Below are 25,071 nucleotides of genomic sequence, written 5' to 3'. Positions count from 1 at the left end.
TGTGAGTTATAATTTTAACTTAATATCTTTACATTTTTAATTTTTCCTGAAAAAAATCCGCGAAACTCTGAGTCCGCGATAGCTGAAGCGAGAAGTAGCGAGGAAACACTAATACCTTGACATACGAGCAATGTTCCCTCTAAGCTACGCGTGTGCGCAATTGCGCACTACTCTCTCGCATTCTCTGTGCACATGCAGCGCACAAAATCAAATTGAATTCAATGCTTTTATTGAATTGTAAAAAAAATAAAAAGACATTACACCTTTTTTCTGTGTCATTTTGAGTCGCACCTCAGAGGATGGCAGCCTGTCACCGACCGACAAACGACAACAAAAGGTCATTTCGGATGAAACTGACAAACACTGTGTCCAGCTAATGATATGATGCGGTTCAGGTCACGTCGCGTGTGTTTACTTCCGCGGCATGAGTTCATTTTGAAGGTTAGCATATAGCCAACAACATGGTGGAGCTGCTGCCAAGCCTTTTTCATGGCCAAACGAGTCAAAGTAAAAAATAAATGTGGTTCTTCTAAGATGGAATGGCTGTCGGAGCAAATAGAAGAATAAGCGGTGAAATTAGGTGAGAACTGTCGAAAACTTTGCCAAGTGTCCATGTGTGTGTGTGTGTGTGTTGTATATGTCATTGTTTGTCTTCAATTTACACGATGGACTATAGATGGAAATTAGCCCATGGCTGCAGTCTTACATATTTACATATGTATGTTCATGAATATGTGCTGTCCCTTATGAAATAAATCAAATCAAAAGAAAGTTCTCTGCAAAACATACAGCGAAGCTAAAGTTGTAAGCGAGTTTTACGATGGAAAAATATTGCACATAAATGGACGCTTCACGATCTCGAGTGACACACTCAGAATGAGAAATGAGAAGAACAGATGTGAAAAATGAGGTCAACTTAAAGTCAGATTCTAGTGTCATTTATCTAGATATTTTATCCACAGATATGAATCATTACATTTTATTAGGACTAGATCATTTATGGCTAGTAGACACATACCTGTAAAGGTATGTTTTTTGATCATTTCAAATTGTGTACGCTGTATACAGTGTTCCCTCGCTACTTCGCGCTTCAGCTATCGCGGACTCAGAGCTTCGCAGATTTTTTTCAGGAAAAAAAAAAATAAAAAAATGTAAAGATATTAAATTAAAATTCTAAATTACATCATTTTACAAGAGGTGGAAACAAAATATTCAATAAGAATTAGTAATTGCATCAAAAAAAGGCCAAAGAAATGGTCAATAACATGGTGAGAGTTCATGAATTTCATTGATGACGTCATGGCTGTTTACAGGCGCATCTTCACCGCCCAAAAAAAAAACATGTTCACAACTCCCAATAACGATGTTTCTTACGTGCAAAAAACTGCAGAAGATCCTCCATCCAGACTACTATGATGTTTTTGCTTAGTGGTGCTTTTGTGCACGTGTTACACGTTTCTTTAAGCATTTCTTGAAGGGGCACGCCTACTTCGCGGAAACGCAGCCATTGCGGGGGGTCCCGGTCCCCATTAACCGCGATGAGCGAGGGGACACTGTAACAACCTTTATATGGGAGAAAACGGTTTCCTTTTTTAAATAAGTTTTTACAATCTCGTTTTTCCCATTTCAGCTGTAATGCGGAACGTTTCTGTTGCCGGTAGCAGAGGAAAACAGCATCGTCAATTGCTAATATTGTCAAGCAGGATATGCGCATGTGCATTCCCCTTCTTATTTAGTTCATTTCTAAGGTAAACGTTGACTTGAGATACGACCAAATCGACATACAAACGTATCGTATTTCAAGGTACCACTGTACTTGTGCAGTGCCAGTGCAAACCAATTGTAAAAGTGGTTTAAAACTAAGCACAAAAAAATGACCGTTTAAAAAATTAACCCTAACCCACATAAAAATGAATAAAGAAAAAATAAACACATTTTACTGCCCACAAGCACAATGTCCACTTTGTTTTCAATGGCTTATTTGAAACCGAGAACAGTGTGGGATTTGTGTACGTAATAGGGTAATTTGCGATGTTTCATAAGGGAAACCTTGGGCTGAGGTTGACAAGTATGTAATTGGCTACAGCTTATTTCATTCCACTAATTTTCATCCAAAAGAAAAATATTTACCCATTTGGTCCAACTAAACCATATCTTCTTCCTGCCACAATTAGGAGGTCCGCATTGACAAAAAGCTCTTTGCCATGAGCAGAAATACTGAACCTTTCCAGCTATGTAACAGAGAACAGGACTTAATGTGAGCAAGTGAAATTAGAATTTGATTAAAAAGTCAGCCCTTCCAGACGTCATAAAGTAAAAGTTAACCTTGATATCAGAAGCATTCTCAAGCATGGCCTGTCTGGAGGACATTTCAGCTTGGGAAACTGAGAAATCTCCTTCCATTGCACTTTGAGCACGGAGGCTTGCCACCTGACGCTCATACTCCATCTATAAACAAATGTAAAGGACATAGTAGTCTCATTAGAATCAAACAAAACAAATTTAAGCAAAGACATAAAAAACATCAGAGTGATATTTTGTTTTCTTTTCATTATAGTATTGACGAAAGCTTCTTTGAAGCTGTCTAGAAGATGGTCTCCATGGCCAAACTACTTTTTGACCACTTTTTGAGCCTCATTGCCCAACAGAGCAATGTGCCAATTGGCCAGCTGGTAGCCGTCAGCCAACAATCCCAGAACCTGCTGGTCGACACCGGCTGTAAGTGATGCCGTCAGGCTGAAAAATTAAATTGAATTGCTTTGTGGAACAGGATAAAGGCGTTCAACCATGTTCCACAGGTAGTTTTGTGGGGGGTACTCAGGGAATATGGTGTTCCAGAACACCTGATAAGCGGGGTCCGGTCCCCATATGACTGGTGTCAGTGTCTGGTCCGCGTAGACAGCAGTAAGTCGGATCCGTTTCACCAATTTATTTAATAGTTTAAGTTAATCTGCTCCCAGATACAAAGTTAGTCTGGAGCCCTGTGCCTTTTTATGGTTAAGTAGCTATCTATTTGTCGATAATGAAGTACAAATCTTTCCCCTTGGAAAACAATGTAACTAAATTTACCATTTTTTTCTTCTTCTTTTTTTCCTTCTTACTGAGATTAGAAAAGGGGTCATCGTCTAGTTGCTCCTTATTCTGCTCTGCGATTCCATCCTCCGCACTCTGCTTAAACAGACAATTTTTAAAAACATATAACTAGGGAGAAAAAAAGGCACAAATATAGCGTACAAACCATCATCATCTCATTGCCGTCACTTTTGTCCCCTTCGTCTTCATCATCATCATCTTCATACGATTGATAAGGTTTCTTGTTCTACATGGATTTTGAAATCAGCATTATAGAGAAAAAAAAATTCACACAATGCAGGAGGGGTGGGATGTTTTTTTTGTTAAGCAGTGTTTTTCTCCTTTGGCTTATCATTATTTTATGGTGAGCTAAAAGGAATAAAAGTTTTAAAAAATGTAATAGATTAAAGAAAAAAAATTAAAAACCAGTGGCATGAAATACACAATAGAAGTGATAGCTGTGCGTGCATTTTTTTAAACAATAAACAGTACAGAATTAACCACCCACCTTCACTTTAGGATTAGCTTTATCTTGTTTCTTCCCCACCTCAGACTCCTGAAAGATGCATAAACTATACCATTATAATCAGAAAAGGAAAGTTGAGTAGTTTGTTATACATCTAGAAAACATATATGGTAATATAATGTAAAGGCCAGTAAAAAATATATAGAAAAAACAAAACAAGAACAGTTGCTTTCCTTATCGAGATGACTTTTATTTTTAACTTCACCCCTGAAAAGGTGTACAAATATTCCTTTAATTTCTAGAGGTTGGAGGTGAAATTGAAGTACCGTATTTTCACGACTATAAGGCGCACTTAAAAGTTTTAAATTTTCTTCAAAACAGACAGTGCGCCTTATATATGGAAAAAACTCAAAATCAAAAACGAAAAACCACCAGTCGGATATTTAAAAAACACAAACGCCTGAACTGAAACAATACTGTTAAATATGCAGATGCCATCTTAGTTTACAACATCTTCCATCATATAGCTCCTCCCCCACTTCAAGATTTTATACAAAAACATCCAAAACATCAACAATGGCGGGCTTTAGAGCTGACTGTGTAGCGAGTGCTTTATACCTGAAGGTCAATAGAAATTACCGTATTTTCACGACTATAAGGCACACTTAAAAGTCTTAAATTTTCCCCAAAATAGACAGTGCGCCTTAAAATACAGTGCGCCTTGTAATACAGTGCGCCTTATATATGGAAAAAATGTAATTCATTGAGGGTGCGCCTTATAATGCGGTGCGTCTTATAGTAGTGAAAATACGGTATATCAATGTCTAAGCCTCACTAAAGATCTACATCTTCAATATTTCTCCGATCTATTTGACTACTTCCATATTACTGCAATGCATGTACTAAAACTAAATTGAAGCAAAGGAATTTGTACCTTTCTTTCTTGTCCGTCTTCCTCATCCAAGTTGGAGTTGTTGTCCTCATCACTCATACCCTGGCTGAGAGCTGCAAAAATGTTTCCTCCCTAAACAACATTATCAATACTTTACCCAACAAGATTAAAAATATTTTTTGACAACAGTATTGCTAAAAGATGATTGCACACCTTGCTCTTCTTGTTTCCTTTCTTGGGGGTGATAACTGGTGGGAAGAAAAGGAAGCTTTAATTACAGTGATAAGTTCATTTGAAACAACAATTACGCATGCATTCTTCCTACTATCATCGTCTTCCTGATCACTAGCTTGTAATGACAGCTTTTTTAACTTCAGCATCTCATCTTCATCGCTGTCATCTCCAGCCTTTCCTTTCCGCCGATCCTTTTTCTTTTTATGAGTCTGGAAAGATGAAATCAAATACTTATTATAGCTATTAAAATTCAAGAACTCAACACATGAACTTCTACAAAACAAAGACCCGTACCATAATATGCATAAAAACATAACAGATCGCTCTCCCTCTTGCCACTTTGTGAGTAGGTGGTGAATTAGAACAAAAAAAGAGATGTTTTTCCGTTGTAACCTCCTGTTTTTTGGGCTTTTTCAGAGGGTGGGAACGGATTAATTTGGATTTAGTCGTTTTATCTATGGGAAAAATGGATTCGAGATACGAGTATATTGACATACGAGCCCGGCCCCGGAACGCATTATCCGGAAATAAAGCTCCCAGAGGGGACTGGACGGCCGGGAGCCCCGGTGAGGATGGATTTTTCCAGAAATGCAAGCTACGGGCGACCTTACCTTAGAGCCCTCTGAGCAGACAGGATTCCTGGGAGCCTCGGGGTATCAGAACTGAGGGTGGATATTCCCACAAATTCAAAAAAGAGCTTAAGTCGTCTTCATCCAAAAATAGAGCACTCCTAGCTGACTAGATGGCCGAGAGCTTAACACGGAAGTAAGTTCTTAATTACTTTGCGCGCTAAATCACCATTTTCAGCATCTTCAAATCACCTTAATCATACTGCACAGGTCTTTCATCATTTTTTTTATTAAGATTAAGCAGAAAATTGAATATTGATAGAGAGATTGTCAGAGGTGCGTACAGTATTTACACGTCTATTACAAATACATTGTATTTATGAAGATTATTACATTACAGTATTATATGCATATAATTTGTAACATTTATTCGCATATAAGCTACTTTTGTCGGACAAAAAATGATGACGATTCGAGGGTACGTCATGACATAAGCGAATGCGGCCGCTACGGACATTTATTTCAAAATGGAGAAAAAATAAACGGATAAAACGCTAAACAAAATGTATTTTGACATCTATGAATGAAAATTCGAGAAAAAAAAACATATGTATCTCGCATAAAACGAGAAAGAAATTGACATTCCCGTCACTGCTCGCTCAGGACACAGCCATCTTACCTAGGGTAAGCCATGTGGGGGACATAGCAAAAATGCAACGCTACGCTCAGTGCTCGCGAAGACGTTACAATAAGGTAGTTGCTGTAATATATTGATACTAGAACAGTAAATTACATCAGGTTATACAAGTGGGCTTAACCATCGCCACCCGAGGGTCATTATGTATTACCGAGTAACCCGGATGTTGATGTGTTATAAGGGTGTCTGTGAGTGTCAATAAATAGCCTACGGCACGCATGCAAGTTGGCTCTGTCGTCTGTACTGCAAAGTTATCACAGTGGCAATGAGGATGGGATCCCTTTCAAGCCGGTAGGGATTACCAGTTTCAGTATGCGGAAACTAAGGCGTTACACGGGGGTAACGGGACTTTGCAAAGTTGCCTTAGAAAGAGTTGTCAAGGTAACGGCGGCGGGGCACCATGGCCAGGTTCATTGGAAATCTCGGCAAATACAAAGAAGGTCAAGAAGACTTGGAGTCCTACTTAGAGAGGTTTGAGCAATGGATGATTGTAAACGAAGTGGAGCAAGCCAACGTTTTCCTGGCGGTAATACGTGCAGAAGCTTACGGCCTGCTAAAAAACCTCTGCATTCCAGAGAATCCAGGAAGCCTCTTGTATTATGTATTAAACGGAAAATTATCATCACATTACAAACTGAAACCGCTGGTGATCGTGGAGCGATTCAAATTTCAAAAAAGGAATCAGAAGGAGTCTGTGTCAGATTATGTTGTGGCGTTAAAGCAGTTGTTCACCCACTGTGAATTTGGTCCTCATTTAGATGAAGCACTGAGAGACAGATTTGTTAGTGGATTGAGCGTGGAGGCTATTCAGAGAAGGTTACTTGCAGAGCAAGATCTGACATTTAGAAAAACATGCGAACTGTCGCGATTGATGTAAATGGCATCAAAATGTACATTGGAGTTTGCCAACAAAATGGAAGGACCTGCTACAGTGAATAGGATCAACAAGGAGAAAACGAGCAAAGTTGCGTGAAATACTAACCAACCACCAGCAAATGGAAGAGTAAAACCACAAGTGAAAATTTCGGAGCAGAAAATCACCAACCATGTTACCGATGTAGCGGTAGCAACCACACAGCTAAACTATGCCGATTTAAAACAGAGACATGCTACAAGTGTTCCAAAGTAGGGCACATTGCAAGGATGTGTAAAATGAAAAAATATAGGCATGAGAAGCACAAACTTAGAATATTACCAACACCTTGGAAATAGCTGTAACCAGCTGTTTTGAGGTCTTTGACGTAGTCATTACTCATAGTTCTGGCCTCATTCTCAATTTTCTTACGGTCATTGAGAGTCAAAGAGATGATATCTTCCGCAGAACAATTGGTTTATATTGACTGTCACGTTTAGCTTCTTCCATTTTAAATTGATTGCTCCAAGAGTTCACCATTTTTCACCAAACCACATGGCAATTTCTCCATAACCCTTTGCCTTGTGAAAGTGTAAAATTTTGTCCTTCTTGTTTTTGAACAGCTCGTTGGTCTTGGCCATGTTACAGGTTTGAGTCTTATGGATTGTATGGGGTAGACAGGTGTTTGCTGTTCGCAGAACTTGGTGCCCAAACACATTACAACACAGGAGAAGGGACAAAAAAAAGGTGTACAAGCTGTAGGGATAACCATACCCTGGAGAGAATTGAGAAACAAAACCAATTAACAAATGTGGGTGAGATTCACAAAGAGTGGACTTCAGTTGGAGTCAGCACTTCAATAAAGAAGCACAGAAACCATGGTGCATGAAGTCAAGTGTAATGTTTCCACCCACAGTGATGGTGAGGGGTGCTAAGTCATCAGCGGGTTCTGGCCTACTGTTTTTTAAGGTCCAAGGTCAACGCAGCTATCTACCAGGACAGTTTAGAAAACGTCAATTCTTTTTGTGGCTGACCAACTTAATGAAGATGCAGATTTTACAGATTTCCAACAGAACTTGGCACCCACACATAGTGCCAATGTCACCAATACCTGGTTTAAGGACCATGGTATCCTGTCCTTGATTGACGATAAAACTCATTTGACCTTAACCCAATCGAAAAACTATGGGGTATTCTGAAGAAGGTGCTATACTGTAGACCAGGGGTTCTTATCCTTGATAGAGCTAGCGAACTCCACCAGTTTCATATGGCCATTCACCGAACTCGATTTTAATGTAAAATAAAATGTGATTTTTTTTTCAAATTCAAAATATATAAATTCCCTGTAACACTGATTGGCCAAGGAATGACACAAGAACATCTGCAGCCAATGATGGTCAAGCGAGGCATGTTTATTGCGAATAGACATGACGAGTTGATGTGTCTTGACCTCTACGGCAGACGCTCCACCGAACCCCCAAGACCTACTCACCAAACCACTAGGGTTCGATCGAACCCAGGTTAAGAACCACAGCTCTAGACCAAACAATGCAGAGGAATAGAAGGACTACCAGAGGAACCTCGGCACTCATAACACATGAACAATACTACAGACTGATCGACTCCCACGCCTTTTTACAGTAATACAGTAATTGCTCATAAAATGAGCACAATATATTGGACGCAAATAAACATCCAAAAAGGGGGTGCCAATCATAGAGGGAGGCTACTTGTTAGATTAGTTTTATGCAAGAAGCAGAGTACATGGCGTGAACGTATGATAAAAAACAAAGCAATGTGCTGCTTTGGCACATTCTTTTTGAGGCAGGGACAGAAACCCTGACTCCATTGTTACGCCTCTGGTGTACCAATTTACTAAGAATGCAACACAAAGAGAACACTAATTGTCATTTACAACTAGTAATGGTCAAATAAATGTATTATTTTCATTATTGTTCCCTGCAACAATCTATCATCCCATCCTGCCTGAAATCTGCCACCACTATGCCTGTCCCTAAAAAGCCAACCATTGACAGCCTGAATGTTGTTGCACTTATGCATGTGATCATGAAGTGCTTTGAAAAGTTGGTCGCGCACCACATCAGGGATACAATCCCTCCCTCAGTTGACCCTCACCAGTTTGCTTATAGAGCAAATAGGTCCACTGAGGACGCCATCACTGTAGCTCTACACACAGCACTGAGCCACCTGGAGCACCATGGGAACAACTTGAAGATGCTTTTCATTGAGTATAGCTCAGCCTTCAACACTGTAATACCGGACATTCTGGCAGAAACTCTCCGACCTTTGTATGATGACAATAAAGGCTTTTGATTTGAGGATTTTGTGCAATTGATTGTTTATTCTGCTCTTGAAGGAATGGGCACATATCTAGTCAAGTATTTAAGAAAAATCTTCAAATTTTGTGGCCTCTTCTAGAAAAAAAAACCCTAAAGGCAATCAAACACTTCTCATAATTTATCTTGAAATCCAAAATGCTAAAATATTGTTAAGACAGAAAGTCGTAATACATTTTGTCAAATGCCCAATCCAAAATCTCCCCAAAATGGAGTCCTTCTTGTCCTGAATTAGATTGTTTTCAACCTTAGTCAGGTCGTTTTTACCATGTAAACAATGGAAAAGTATTTCCGTTAAATGTTATTTCCATCAAGGAGATAAATGGTCTGATGGGCAATAAGATCCACAGATGAAATTAAAGGACATTCAGAAGAATCCATGAGGAAGATTTTAGGGCAAGCCGTGATTACCTGTTTGCCATCTTTTACTGGAATTTCCTCTCCTTTTTCGGGTACTTCTGTCTGGAGTTCCTCAAAAAACTAGTGAAACAATTCACAGCAAATCAAATAGGTTATAAATGTCAACAACTGAACTATAAACCAGATAAAATGGACACAGTGATGCAAGTACTCACATTCTTTTTTCCCTTTTTATCTTTCTTTCCCTTTTTCACAGCTTTTTCTGTGGGTTGAAAAAAATTAAATTTCAAAACGGGCACACATTTGTGAAAAATTTGGTTAATGTGAAGATAGTGGAATGAAATTTTAAAACAATTGTATCAATATCTTAGAAGATATTCTAACAGCTGGCATCTTTTCAGACAAAAGATTTGTACAGTCATGTGTACAGGCATGGCCAAAAGTATTGACAATGACACAAATATTGGATTTTCACAGTCTGTTCATTCAGGGTTTTTAGGTGTATGGCATATGTTTTTATGGTATGATGACATACATTCAGAATCATTTCACAAGTATCAAAAGCTTTAATTGAGAATTACATGCAATAGGTCAATATTTGCAGTGTTCACCCTTCTTTTTCAAGACTTCTGTAATTCTCCCTGACATGATGTCAATTAACTTCTGAACCAAATCCTGAGTGATGGCTGTCCATTCTTACATAACCAATGCTTGGAGTTTGTCAGAATTTCGGGTTTCTGATTGTCCACCCGCCTCTTGAGAATTGACCACAAGTTCCCAATGAGATTAAAGTCTGGAGAGTTTCCTGCCGAAGGGCCCAAAATATTAATGTTTTGTTCCCTAAGCAATTTTGTTATGACCTTTGCTTTATGGCAGGGCACTCTATCATGCTGGAAAAGGCATTCTTCATCACCAAATTTCCTCTGGATAGTTGGGAGAGAGTCAATTGATGGCAAATAGGCACAAGGGCGCCCAAGAGAGTCCAGCAAGCGACAAAACCGTCTGCTGAAGTTGTTTCAGCTACGGGATCGGGCAACGACCAGTACTGATCTTGCACAGAAATGGGAGGAGGCAAGTGTGATTGCATCTGCAGCTCAGTAAGGCAAAGAGTTTTGGAGGAAGCCCTGGTGCCAACAAGCCACTTCTCTCCAGAAGTTTGGTGATGAAGAATGCCTTTTGCAGCATGATGGAGCACCTTGCCATAGAGCAAAGGTCATAACAAAATGTCTTAGGGAACAAAACATTAAGATTTTAGGCCCTTGGCCAGAAAACTCTCTAGAACTTAAATCTCAAGAGGCGGGTGGCATGGCAGGCGCAAGAACATGTAGTATGTAGTATGTAGTAATAATAGGGGTGATTCTACTTTCCGATCTTTCAATTATTGCGGCCAAATGTGATCTACATTCTCTACGATATTTGAGGGATTACTCTATTTCCAATTTTGCAGTGGAAAGGTTTTCATTAAAAAGTACCAAAAAAAGAAGAAAAATATGAAAAAACACATAGAACAGGGTAAAAATAATCTGTATAAGGCCCTCTCTAAAAATTACATCAAATTTAAAAATAAAAATTGTAGAAAATAAATCAAATTATTTACAAATGCCCTTTATGAATATTTTCAGTGATGTAGTGTTAGGTCTGACGAGCCCGAAAAGAAAAAAAAACTTTCTGGTGCTAAAAAAACACCCAGAAGCAACATCATAATCACAACAATTCGACTGTGAATTGAACTTTATAACCCATATTCATATTATCTATTTTAGATATATTAGAAAGACATTAATTATGCAATTTAGGCCATTGAATTAGTGTTAAATAAGACTACTTGCAATGACATGAAGATCCGCCAGGCGTCCCTATTAGATACCAGAATACCTACTATAATACTAACATATGCGTCAGTACATTCGACTCGTGTCGCGATGCTTCCTGGCTAGGTAATTGATGATCAGGATACGTTAAAACTTGTTTTAGGGGTCTTCAAAGACAGACTGAAATGAGTTCAGTCAACATTTATACTGTCAATGCAAGTGTCATTATCCATGCTTACAACTGGATTGCATCATTTTCATGATTCGATAGACGTGTTACTGTTGACGATAGGTTTGTTTAGCTCACTTTCGTAATATTATATGGAATGACATCTTATTCAATGCAAATCATTATTACCATCAAATTGGCTCAAAGTAAATATGTTGGTATAGGTACAGCTTTGGGCTACCCCTGACTTAAAACATACATAACTGAATTGTTTTGTTGAGTAAATAATAGTATTTCATATACATATATATATTTAAGGTATGTGAAATACTATCTAGCCTATTTATAAGCTTTTGTTATTTTTACTAACTTTTAAGCAAATAAAAAAAAACAGGATAGTTTAAATACACCAATGATGATTTTATCGAGTTAAGGCCAAACTTCCCAATAAAATTATAATCATTGTACGATGAAAATATCACTACTTCGGAAATTCCAGAGGTAATATTCTACTATATTGTTTTTCCAGTAGTAGTTTGAGCTACAGACACTGGCTGCTAGTTTGGCTATTTAGCCACCCTAAGCATATTTTCTAACCTGTTGTCGGGGTATCTTCATCACCCACCCACTCTGCCTCTTCTTTCGCTTTCTTGGGCATTTCGTTTCGTATTCAGAAAGTTGGATAAAAAGGGTAGTTTCTTAAACCGGCATTAAAGCCTGAATTGACATGCGGCCCTTCGGCGTGAAGATACTTCTTCTACGCTTTCTGCCTTTTTCTTCTTCGGCGTTTTTTTACTGGGGTTAAAAAAAAGATTGGTGGTGCTTGGTCGCCTCCAGTTTCATTTTTGTCCCAGGAAATTAAACATGGATCGATCATTTTAATCTGTGAGCATTTTTAAAACGTACTTTCAAAAAAAAAAAAAAACCTCGCTAAATTACATCATTTAGAAAATATGTAATCATTTTACTTGCCACATAATGTTCCTAACGTTTCATTAATTTCGCTTCATTTACTCTTTGAAATATTGGATAGACAGATATGACAAATCGGAAATAATTAGTATATTATGCAGTCATTACCATTGAAGTGCTCGGTTTTTTTTGCTTTTGTAACGACCGGAAAATGCAGGTACGTCGAGTGCGTATTTTCCAATTTGCCAGAATAAACACCCTTGTTTTCGTCCTGACCATAGACTGTAAAGACTAAGTAAAGAAGACACGCTGTATTGACGTCAATGACATGAAAGACGTTTCAGTGAAATTGGAAATTTAAAAACAGTCACGACATAGCTCTCGCACATCCTCCGCCATGCTCTAATTTTAACTGATAGGCATTGCAATTCTCCCACAGTCCCTAAAGCTAGCATTACGCCTTCCTGTCAGAGGCGTGCTTATGTTTGGACGGGCAAGGACACACAGGACCGGGAGACACTTGTGTAAGTCAGATGAAATTAAAATGTATGACTTCTATTTACGATGATTTGTCCGTGAATGCTGATAGCATGCGATCAGTAAAAACTCTGCGGAAATTATAAAATTCTGGCGGTTTACTTGGTTGTCGCGACTATGACCGGGACGTTTGTCTGTCAGGACAAGCTTGCTGCTAGTTAGCCTAGCATTTGACTGTCCCGGTAGTCTGCTAAAGCTATGATTTATATAAACAATTTATGATAGTTTAAAGCGAAAACATAAAACATATTCGATTCGCTTGCATGTGTTTTTGCTCGTTAATGTAATTATTGACGAATCCTATTCTAAATAACGGCATTTATGTTATCCCATAACCATGTCATCACATGTTCCAATGACAGCACATGAATTTTGTCACTTAGGACAATGTATAAAACTATATAACAATAGTTTTACTTAGCATCTTTCTGATGTGATAGAGCGATATAAATGTATTGTAAATATTTTACTCTGGTAAGTATTTCCCAACAAAATAGGACATGCCCTTCAAGATACCAAAATAATCACAAATCAGATTTTTGTGTGTTACTAGGGTTGTCCCCATACTCACTTTTTTTATCAACATAGGTTGCCGATTCGGATCCAATGCCCATATTTTTAAACCAGTGAAAATAAGGCAATATACAATGTAACCGGTAAATTGATAAATCGTTTGTTTGTATTAAAGTCAAGATATGTTTTGTTTCTGATAATATACGATGATCCTTTATTGTCATTAGTTTCTAATGCTTCCCCAGTGTTCTGATTTTCAGCAACCTAAAAATACAATAGTTTTGAAAACGTGCAACTCCTGGATCGTAACCGATCTTGTGACCAAATGTGATACTCTCCGATACTTCAAAATAGCCATATTGGGCTTTGATACCAATACTGAGTATCACATCGGCACATCAGTATCGTTTACTTTCCAAGAGTTAAAATATAATCAAAGTATTTTGGGCAAATTTCCCAATTTTCCTCATATTTAAAAGATGCTGCATGTAAATCAACTAGTTGTAGTTTGCTCCTGGCTAGCTAATTCAATTGTAGCTACCATTACTGGTTCTTATTATAAGCTTGTGGTCTGCCCCAAGTCATGTGTTAGTTGTATTTGAAATGGCAGTGCAATAGTGTATACAAATCTTAGGGAATTTTTTTTAACCTTTCCCATGATTTACCTAGTTGTCAGAACCTTTCAATTTGCATATGATTTTTTGTATTGTACTGTATTAACCTTCCATACTGTATCGAGGGTACGGTTTATATGTGCACAAATTACACTTGACTGGCACGAAACTGCAATGTGACAAAGATGAAACGCCATAATGCAAGACAATGCTGCCGATCCGGTCATTTATTTCAAAATAAACAAAAGATCAACAGATAAAACAAAAAAAAAAAATATTTTCACGTCTATGGATGAAATTCAAGAAAAACATAAACGGTGTCTTGCAAGAAACGTGTAAAAACTTACCTCCGTTGCTCGCTCAGGGCGCCGCCATCTTACTAGTCTGCGATGAACACACTTCCTGGTTGTACTGCTCACTTGACTTCCTTTTTGAATTTGTCTACCCGCAGGCAACACCTGTTGGAATGTGCGCATTCTATTCATACAATTTCTCATAAATAGAACATGCGATGATTTTTCCTTAAGATTTTCTCTTCAAAGGAACACATTTGTACTCCCTATTAAAACCTTCAAAATGGAAATTAAAATTGTGAATGAGTGAGCGTCTTATACGAGAATAATTGTAAAATTCAGCGATTTTGAGGCAATTTTTCACCTCCATATTCATGGTTTTAATAAGGAGTACAAATATGTTACTATGAAGGGAAAATCTTAAGAAAAATCATCGCACGTGGTATTTCTGAGATAATGTGTGAATCGAAAGGTTCATCTGCTGGATTGCACATTCCGAAATGGTGTTGTCTGGTTGTGGATGAATTAAAAAAAGGAAGTCACGTGAGCAGTTCAACTAGGAGGTGTACCCCTAGCGGTTTTAGTTTTCACCAAGTCTCTGAGTGCAATAATAGCATGAGATACACATAACGCAGGTATCAAGGCTGATTTTTTAATGATCGACCGCAAGACTTTCGATCAGCCTCAACAACTATTGGGATGTGCTGACATGGTAAACACTGCAAACACATGCATCAAGGCTAATCGTGTCTGTCCAGTCAGAGCACGTTTCATTACGGTAAGATGGCGGTGCCCAGAGCGAGCAATGGCAGGCACAAGTACCATATTTACTCGCATATAAGCCGACAGTGCATATAAGCCGCACCCTTAAAATCGGCTTAAAATGTTTGAATTTTACAATTTCTCGCGTATGAGCCGCCCTCTGATTCCCAATCTTTTACTGTATGAATCAAAATCACACCATTAGGGTCAATATCATAAGGAAGTTAATATGCCTCTTTCTCAATGCAAAATATAAAATTATTTAATTCAACCCTCAATCTCAGAACTGTGAGAAGGACGTAATAATCATTCACTCACCGTGCTGCTTAATCATAAGTCAATTCATTTTATTGTTTCACTTTTTTTCTGTTCTTCAGTTCATCTAGCAAGAAATTAAGACACTGGTACAAATAGTGCAATCAAGCAATGAGCTCATTCTAAAGCATGTGGCTTTGCAGACTCTCCGTGGGTGATGGTGACATACTGACTGGGGTTGCTTTGGCCCTTGTGGTGAATGGCTGTAAGCAGAAGAGGCGTTGCCTTCTGGGTGGGTTGTGTCCGCATTCATGGAAGACGCCCACCCACCAACAAGCACATTGCAAGTCTCAGTAAGGTAATCTTGAGTATCTCTTTTAGTCTGGAAACAACATGTGTAAAATGAATGAATTGTTCATTAATTCATTTTCTGAACCACAAGACAGTTGCGGGGGTGCTGGAACCCATCCCAACTAACTATGGGCACATGGCAGGGGAAACCCTGAATCAGTGTCCAGCCATTTGCAGGGCACAAAGAGATGGACAAACATTCATGCTCACACTCATATCTAGGGGCAATTTAAAGTTTTCAACCAGCCTGCTCTGCATGTTTTTGGGATGTGGGAGGAAACTTGGGTAACCGGAGACAACCCATGCAAAACCGGGGAGACCATGCAAATTCCACACAGTGAAGACCCACTTGCGTATTAAACACTTGACCCCAGAACTGCGCGGGCCAACGCGCTAGCCACTCACCCACCGGGTAATTAATTAATTTTGTTATTTTGATAGTCATTATAGTACAGTGGTACCTCGACATACGAGTGCCCTGACATATGAGCAATATGAGATACGAGTACAATTTCGGGCAAATATTTATCTTGAGATATGAGACAAATTTTGATATACGAGCATTCAGCGGATGCGAGAGGCTGTTCATAAGTACATGAATTATTTGTTCAGACAGACAACTATTCATGCTCACACATAACTAGGGGCAATTTAGAATTTTCAACCAGCCTATCATGCATGTGTTCGGGATAGGTACGAAAACTGGAGTACCCCGGAGGACCCCCCCCCCCCCCCCCCCAAGCCCCAAAAGGGAGAACATGCAAATTCTTATTGTTTATATCTTTATCATACAGTTAAGTGCTTACTGTATTTACTCGCATATAAACCGCTTTTGTTTGAAAAAAAATGATTACTTAATCGAGGGGACGGCTTACATGCACATAAAAAGACGCCAAGATACAATGACATCACGGCGCAATTGCATTGCGTCATGATAAGGTATGCAGACAAAACTCTAAACAAAATGTATTTTGACGTTTGTTTATTATTCAAGGAAAAAATAAAAGGTATCTTGCATAAAATGTGAAAAAAACTTGCTTGTGCCAGTCACTACACGCTCAGGGTGTCGCCATCTTACCTTAGTTTAAGGTGCTCTGACTGGCCAGACGAGAGTACACTTACTTGTGCTTGCTATTGCTCGCTTGGTGCGCCGCCATCATACCGTAGTTAAACGTGCTCTGACCGTAGCGTTTACTATGTCAGCACATCACAACCGTTAAGGCTGAATTTGGTCATTATCACTCTTCTAGCATGCAGAGGGAGAGAAAGGAAAAATGGCAGAATAAAATCCTACAGGTAAATTTACCTAATGGCAGTGTCTTGGTATCAAATCAAGATTTAAATATTTCTACCGAGGAGGATATTCAAAATTTCCTTAGTGTGTCATTTAATGGAGCCCTGAAAATACTCTTTAACTTGTGAACTTGTCTTTTCCCATTGACATCATCAAAAGACATGTAGATTTTGGGAAGAACCATGGCAACATTAAGTCGACAATGCAAGTACATAGCAAAACCTTAAAATTGCAACCATATTTGACTGGACACAATCACAGTATAGGAGTAACGTGATCAAACTGTTTTGCCCTCATTAAGAGTCTCTACGGCAGTGCTTCTCAATTACTTTTCTGTTGCTCTGTGTTTCTATCCCTACAATACACATTTCCATGATGTTTGTTCTTCGTCGGTACTGTACTCCTGAAATGACCTCTGACAGTTAGCGCGACACTACCATCCACCGAGTGAATGTGGAATTACACTTTATTCTAGTCCAACAAAAAAGTTTCTTAAATCACAATCTCTCAGGTAATGTTGCATCTGAAACAGTTAGTACTAGTTTGCTCCTAGCTTCCCTTTGGTAGGGTGCACACTCCACTATTTGAGAAGCACTGTTCTATCTCATTTTGTAGCAATTGCTGGTTTTTATTAATAGACAAGAAAGCAACAGGGCATAATTGTCAAGTAAGGCAGCAAAAACGAATCGATGAAATCGAGGATTTTGTTGCCAACGAATTTCATGATCATTTATTGTCGGCAACTATTTGCAGGTGTACTCGATATACTCGAGTGCACAGGTTGAAATCAAGGTAGAGGAATGGGTGGTACACACTCTTTTACACTAGGTGTCAGTATGCACCTAATTCTTGGGTCTAATCCAGTGTTTTTCAACCTTTTTTGAGCCACGGCACATTTTTTACATTGGAAAAATTTGTGGCACACCACTAACCAAAAATTTTACAAAATGACACTCTGTATAGTATATTTACTACAGCACGGACACTGGACAATTACATCATATTTGCAGAAAACTATTAATAAATATTAATTTAAAAAAAAAGGATATTGGATAATTTCTCACGACACACCTGACAATCTCTCACGGCACACTAGTGTGCACGGCACAGTGGTTGAAAATCACTGGTCTAATCTACCACTAATCATTTATCCAGTAGGTGGAAGTATTCACTTAATTGTTGCTTCACATCTGCAATAAATCAAAATGTGAAGATGCTAAGTTCCTGCTTGAATACATTTTGCAAGACATCCGATTGGTGAGGACGACAGATCTGGCCTGGTTTGGTTGGAATGAATCTTGCATCCACATTGTGTGGAATTGTTCGGAGATCTTTTCTCTAGGGAAACATTGATATTATTTACACGGTGTGTTCGGATCAATTGTTTCACTGGCGATGTAATGAGGCATGATCTGAAAAGTCATCCAGTTTTTTGGGAGATCCATTTTTATGGAAATATTCAGTGTAAATAAACTGAAGTCTTGCACATAGAACACTGAAGTACAGGACCTTACTATTGCTAAAACAAATCATTAGTCACTATTACATGGGCCTTCAGGAGAGAGATCTGCCCTCAACCCTGATTGCAAAAGTACTAAAAGATTTATCTTTTTAGATACCAGAGACTAGGCACTGGACTATAATTGCTACAATTCACTGGGGTTTATGTTAGGTAGTTTGGGGAAGGTTCGACTAACGACTTAAAAGCTACAAGTACAATTTTATAGAATACTAGTAATATATTTCAAATTTAATATCTGAAAAAAAACATTGAAAATACCTCTTTTGTAAGTGTTCCAACAATAGGGCGCAGTTAGGAAGTTGGCTTTCAGAAGTACTTCCATAAAACATGACAGTAAAGTAGTGTGTATATGGCTGAGTGTTCATATTAGGCTAGGTTATCTATAAAAAGGCAACTGTCAGCTCTTGTATTGTATCTCATTGTTTGAGTGGTTAACTGACACCGAATATTAGCTCATTATCAAATCAAAAGCCTTTATTGTCATCATACACAGCTGCATATAAGGAAGTTGGTGGTGCTACTCCACAAGGTGCGTTTTCCCAAGAAAAAAAATAGTAGTATTAAAAAGTCACATCCCGGCTAGGTGAATTCTAAAATATTCCACAGTTTAAGATATTGCACATTGTTGTTGCACACCCCAAAGTTATTGTAAAGAAGGGATTGTGTGTCGTGCTAACGCCAGTTCAGAGTCCTGATGTCTGTGGGAAAAAACTGTTCTTAAGTCTATTAAGAAACATTACTAGTGTGGAACAGAAAAAGAGCGTAGACATGCTAAATCTTTTCATGTTCAAATGCACATCAACAATTTATACAGCATATCGAGGCATGCCAAGGCCGTTTTAAAATGTGTTCATTTTATATTCAAGATAAAAGGAGTTTGTGTGTCTTTCAGCCAGTTGACTTGCAGTGGATCAACCCCACACATCCTCTCAGCAGTGCATCTTGTGCCCTGGCTCCCCCCAACAGCTTGAGATATCAGTCAGCCAAGCAAGTGATTCCGTCCCACCCTTTACATCATGCCAACTGGTCGCAGAGGGTTGCTTACCATGAAGAGTACTGGGAGGACTCACTCAGCATGTGTGTGTTAGTGAGACCTAAAGAACTAAGTGGTGAACACACCACAGTGGAGTTCCCATTCTTCACTCAGACTAAACTAGCAGAGCTACTTGCTCCAGGGAACCATAACTCCTCTGAACTTTCCTTCCTAACAACCACTGTTGATGGCAGCAGAGAGGATGACATCAGCATCAACAGCTTCAATAGAAACAATGTACACTCACAAAATAGACAGCATGGCTGTTTTCGAAGCCTGTTTGAAGCAGAGCGGTGCCCAGCACCCTACATTTATGGCTCCCAGTTTTATTGTTTCCATTCCCCGGGAACAGAACTGATTGCCCATCGCCGACTGAACTCTAAGGAGGATAATGGACTTAAAAACCAAAAGATGATGAAGTCCCAACTGCCTCCCACCTCTCTCTGTAGCTACGAAGCAAGAACTATGGGGACAGTCAGTGATGGAGACAGTGAAGGAGAGCAGAAATTGGCCTTGGCGTATGAAAGACTGAGGACTGAGGTATGTAGACACCGTCTTTTATTTCAAGTTCAAATCACGAATGAAGTACTGAATCAAATTGCATGTTTGACTTTGTTTTTGTTACCATCCTGTAATATTTGACATGCAAAATTATGGCTGTCTAATTAAATGTTAGATGGACTTTTACTAGCATTTAGAAACAAGACCTTCACACCTCAAGACGGATAATCTGGTTGTTCCAACTTTTACTGAAAGAACAAAACAAAATAAACACTGCAATGATTTTCACATCAAATTTCAACGCATAATCATCTGAATACACTACAGAGATATGTTTGATGTTCAAACAGATGCCTGTTTTGTTCATTCATTTTCCATACCACTTATCCTCACAAGGGTTGTTGGGGTTACTGGAGCCTATTCCAGCCAACCACAGTCATCAGGCAGGGGACACCCTGAATTTGTTCCCAACCAATTGCAGGGCACTGGGAAAGAGACAACCAATCACGGTCACCCTCCCAGACAGCCCGCACCAAAGTCAGGCATCATGGGGTGGTGATGTTTTTTTAATTTTTTTTAATTTGTTTTAGTTCTCGAAAATGTATATTCATTCATTTCTTGAGACGCTTATCCTCACAAAAGTGGCGAGGGTGCCAGAGCCTATCCCAGCTAACACTAGACAGAGAGGACACTGAATTTTTTGCCAACCAATCACAAAGCTCAACCAGACGAACGACCAGTTTAAGAATATATAGCTTTTCAATTCAATTTCAAAATTGCTACAGATTCCAAACAATGCATTTAAAAACGACATTCAAAGATTGAATTGATAAAATTTAACTGGAAGTTGAACAGCTGCGCTCCACTTCAGCACTGAATCTGGATCAAATTAATCAAATCATCTTATCAATGTGTGTCTAGCTAGCTCCAGGCAGATCAGATAAAGTACCAAATACATAGTATATGAGAATTGTAATTACCTACTATATTTTGCAGCTTCCGAATTTCTTCCGTGGGAACCATGACTACACTATGTACACCCATGATCTAGAATTTATTAATGGACTTCTCAATATGAAGACAAGGTATACTTACATATTCATGTTTGAGACTACTTCATATGGTTAAACTTTTCATATATTTTCTGACCATCACACTGTAGAGGCCGTGTGATGTACCAGCTAACTCTTTCGCTGTGGCGCCTCATGTGTCTCTTCTACTTCGCTGATGCCCGACTGGAGGTGCTTAAACTGACAAAGCACATGGAAGACAGGACCATTAAGGCTCGATGGAGGCTTAATGGTCTTCCCTTCTTCACTCTGATGCTACGCTTCTACCGCAAAGACAAATCACACCTGTACAGGTAAACATCCATGTATTCATTGCAGCTATTTTCCATAGGTTTCATTTTCCTTGTGTTAATGTTAATCTATTTTCAATTACATTTACAGTTAAATACAATTGGGATGCTGGTCTACTCTGATGTAAATAAATTATGATATTACCGATACTATTTTTTTCCCCACCGTCACAATGACAACAGAGGGAGGGCGACAACTCCACCAACTTCAGAAGTATAAGGCAACTTCTGAAGTTGGTGAAGTCGTAATTGTAAAGGTAAGAGTAGAAACTTAGTTTTTTTGGTGGAGCCTCTAATCCTAAATTACAACTACCATAATTTCTCGCATATAAGCCGTTTAGTGGTACCTCGACATACGAGCACCCCGACTTATGAGCATTTCGAAATACGAGTAAAATTTCAAGCAAATAATTATTTCTAGATACGAGAAAAATTTTGAGATACGAGAAAGCCAGGTAGCCAAGACATGAGAGGCTGTTTATCATTGTAGCGTCTTTTTTCCTGCCTCTCTTTCGTGTACAGTGGTACCTCGACATACGATCGTAATCCATTCCGAGACTGAGATCACATGTCGAGCTTTTCGTATGTCGAGCTTTTCCTATGTCGAGCTTTTCGTGTGTCGAGCTTTTCGTATGTCGAGCTTTTCGTAACTCGGACGAACGTTTCCCATTGAAATGAATTGAAAACAAATTAATTTGTTCCAACCCTCTGAAAAAACACCGGGGGGACTTTATCCACGGCACTCCTAAATGGACAAACAAATTTAAATTAACTTCCATGCAGGTCAACGCCCAACGTCTTCATGTTACCTCACCCCGAAGTTATTACACAGAAGGGATTGTGTGTTGTGCTACCGCAAGTTTAGAGGTTAAGGGTCGTGCTAACGTTAGCATCCGCTGGAATATAGACAGCCATTACAATGACAACCGTTAGGTCCCTGTGTAGATAGAAGGGCCTGTACCGTATCGCCAATAGCTCTAAATCCGGGGAGCAGTGAGTGCTAATGATCCTATTGTGGCAACACCATTCGTTGTGTATGAACACGCAAAGTCCCCCTCCTTTGCTTTTTCCTGTTAATTCTTTTGAACGATCGTGTCAAAATAGCGTCCAGTTAGGTAGAGATACCGCGTCGTCGGGGATTTGTGGGTGTAGCCACGTTTCCGTGATGAGAATAATATTGCAGTTCATGACAAAGCTGTTGGTAGCAATCTGAAGTTCCAACTCATCCATTTTGTGGGTGATGGATCTGGCGTTGGTCAAAAAGTTACTCTGAAGCGGTGCCCGATGTGGTTGCCGCCTTAGCTTAGGAGCTTGGTCCGCCCGGCATCGCCACCTTTGCTTTCTTTCCCTTCGCCGCCTCCTACGTACTCTGAGTGGGCTGACTATCCACGGGGATCCTGGAGGTCTCGAGATGTCCTCTGGGATATCGTAGGTCCGTTGGCAGTCTGTTGTGATGCATCTATCGCATCTCCTTCCGAGAATAATTAAATCCTGGCGACAGGAGGAAAAAAATTGCCTCGCAGATGTTAGTAAATAACGAACGACACCAAACTGGAGAGCATTGAGCCGCTGCTCCCGTGCGTACCGCCATCTTGCATTTACAAATATGTATGATATATGATATGATATATACATGACATATGAAATATGATTTACGATGTACTGAAGCAAGGAATGCTCAAGCCGCAAAGTGGTGAAGGATCACAATCTGCTTTATTCTGAACGAATGGAATCTTTTACAGGTCCTATGATGCTTTCTCCACTTTCTACATAGGAAATGATGGACTTATTCACTGTCATAAAGTGGAAAAGGTAAAAAAAAAAGTTGTACATAGCCTGATACTTTTAAGACTTTTACTCTCATTCATGTTTGTACACAAGTCAAACTAGACGTGTAATAAATCAATAATGGTAATTATCGTCAAATCATTTTTGTCAACCATGAATAACTTTTGCTAAAGTTCGGTAAATAGGACCTGCAATTACACCACAAAAAAACCCATTTTAATTCACTGGCCTCATTTGAGGACAGCATGTAATTCTTTTCTTGATATTAAGAAGCTTCCCCATTTTATGCAAATGTTATGAAAACGTCGCAAAAATCTTAGACTTGTTAATATGGGTTAATTTCATCCAACTTTTAAATTGTTTTTAACCACCTGTGAGGTAAATTTACATTGTTTCTTTTTGGGAGGCTGCTTGCCAATGGTGATATCTTTAGCTGATTATTTAATTTACTTCATAGCAAGTTTTGGTTTGAAGACAAAATTATAGAAATAAAGATTCCTGTCAAAGTTTTATTATTCATTAATTTTCATTGAGGGAGTTGTCTTCTCTTTATTGCAGAATGACAAAAACCTTTTTTTTAAAAAAGGTAACATAGTTACTTTCATAATTGAATAACAAGTAATGAATTTATTACTCATACAAGTTTGAAGTTTCAGATAATTAGTTATGATAATATCAATACAGTGTTCCCTCGCTTATCGGGGTTAATGGGGACCGGGACCACCCGCGATAAGTGCATTTCCGCGAAGTAGGGATTCCCCTTCCAAAATGCTTAATTTGAATTTAATTCCAATTATTATTTTTTTTTACCCCCCTGTATACAGTACACCATATAGAATACGGGTAGAGAGAGTGAAATTCATGTTATAACAAAAAAAACTAAAATATGTTGTTTCAATGTAATATATTTTTTCCCCAAAAAAATCTGCGAACCTCTGCGTCCGCGTTAACTGAAGCGCGAAGTAGCGGGGGAACACTGTACCAACATTTATTTTTTTATCATGATAACACTTTTTGTCATATCGCCCACGCCTATGTCAAATACTTCACATGTATCATAAAGGCAAAGTATACTTTCATTGCAACGATCTGTGCAGGTCATGCCAGCGCAGCCTCCAGTTGTCACTAGAGTCACCTCCCTCCTGGCCAGCACTTTAGTGGCTCTGGGTTTGCAGGACAACCGACCTGCTCTCAATCTGCTGCCACTGCTCCTTTCCTCGCTGCGGCAGGTCCGAGACTGACGGCGGTTGGAAGAACAATTGCGTTGCAATCATAGGAACTACTAACGAATTCACAAACTCATTGTTGCTCCTGTATGTTCAGGTTTTTGTCGGAATAAGAACAATGTCAGGTGTAGAAAGTTTAGGTCTTCTTAGTCCTGTGAACATCTGAAATCATTCTACAAAATGTGGTTTTGGATATTTTTGCCAAATTATTTAAATAAGATTAACTCGAAGGATCATGAGTATTGAATACATAAAAAAAGTAAATACATAAAATGCTCCAAGAAAATCAATTTTCAGTGTCAATTTAGATGTTTAAAGCTTAAAAGCCTGTACATGTGCAATATGACCGCAATGAAGTAAATTAAATAGACTGAAAAAAGGTGTAAATATTTCAAATATACCTGCAATTAGCTTCACTATTTACTCCTCTGTAGTCAAAGATGTTGGTTAATTTTTAAAAGATTAACATCGTTTAATTAAGAGTGCACCACTGAATTTGCATTTATTTTTCCTGTGTTTTCTGCATGATCTTTCCCGTTGAGCCAACTGTTGCAGGAATTGTCACTTTCATCCACCCTCATGTGTAATGTTTGTCCTAAATAAAGTTCACAATAATGAAAACCAGAATAA

At 38.8% G+C, this 25,071-nt stretch overlaps 2 protein-coding genes across 2 annotated transcripts in view; one reads left to right on the top strand and one right to left on the bottom strand.

Annotated features, from left to right (window-relative positions):
- abcf1 (ATP-binding cassette, sub-family F (GCN20), member 1) overlaps nt 1–12,284 on the bottom strand; it is a 21,623-nt gene extending 9,339 nt beyond the window's left edge. Inside the window, exons 1-11 of the mRNA XM_077743997.1 lie at nt 12,078–12,284; nt 9,716–9,762; nt 9,552–9,620; nt 4,756–4,873; nt 4,644–4,678; nt 4,473–4,562; nt 3,581–3,628; nt 3,239–3,319; nt 3,070–3,168; nt 2,326–2,448; nt 2,131–2,231 (exon numbers count right to left, since the gene is read on the bottom strand). Of these exons, the coding sequence (XP_077600123.1) occupies nt 2,131–2,231; nt 2,326–2,448; nt 3,070–3,168; nt 3,239–3,319; nt 3,581–3,628; nt 4,473–4,562; nt 4,644–4,678; nt 4,756–4,873; nt 9,552–9,620; nt 9,716–9,762; nt 12,078–12,138 (872 nt within the window). The 5' untranslated portion in view covers nt 12,139–12,284. The remainder of the gene's footprint in view (nt 1–2,130; nt 2,232–2,325; nt 2,449–3,069; nt 3,169–3,238; nt 3,320–3,580; nt 3,629–4,472; nt 4,563–4,643; nt 4,679–4,755; nt 4,874–9,551; nt 9,621–9,715; nt 9,763–12,077) is intronic.
- On the top strand, nt 12,277–25,071 carry c21h6orf136 (chromosome 21 C6orf136 homolog). The gene is made up of 8 exons (XM_077743998.1): nt 12,277–12,365; nt 12,832–12,916; nt 15,570–15,724; nt 19,426–20,106; nt 21,064–21,152; nt 21,230–21,430; nt 23,170–23,239; nt 24,313–25,071. The coding sequence occupies exons 3-8, from the start codon at nt 15,626–15,628 to the stop codon at nt 24,454–24,456; spliced, it is 1,284 nt and encodes a 427-aa protein (XP_077600124.1). The 5' UTR covers nt 12,277–12,365; nt 12,832–12,916; nt 15,570–15,625; the 3' UTR covers nt 24,457–25,071.

This window comes from Stigmatopora nigra, chromosome 21 (genome assembly GCF_051989575.1).
Source record: "Stigmatopora nigra isolate UIUO_SnigA chromosome 21, RoL_Snig_1.1, whole genome shotgun sequence".
Classification (NCBI taxonomy): Eukaryota; Metazoa; Chordata; class Actinopteri; order Syngnathiformes; family Syngnathidae; genus Stigmatopora; species Stigmatopora nigra.
This window is presented reverse-complemented; position numbering and strand designations above follow the sequence as displayed.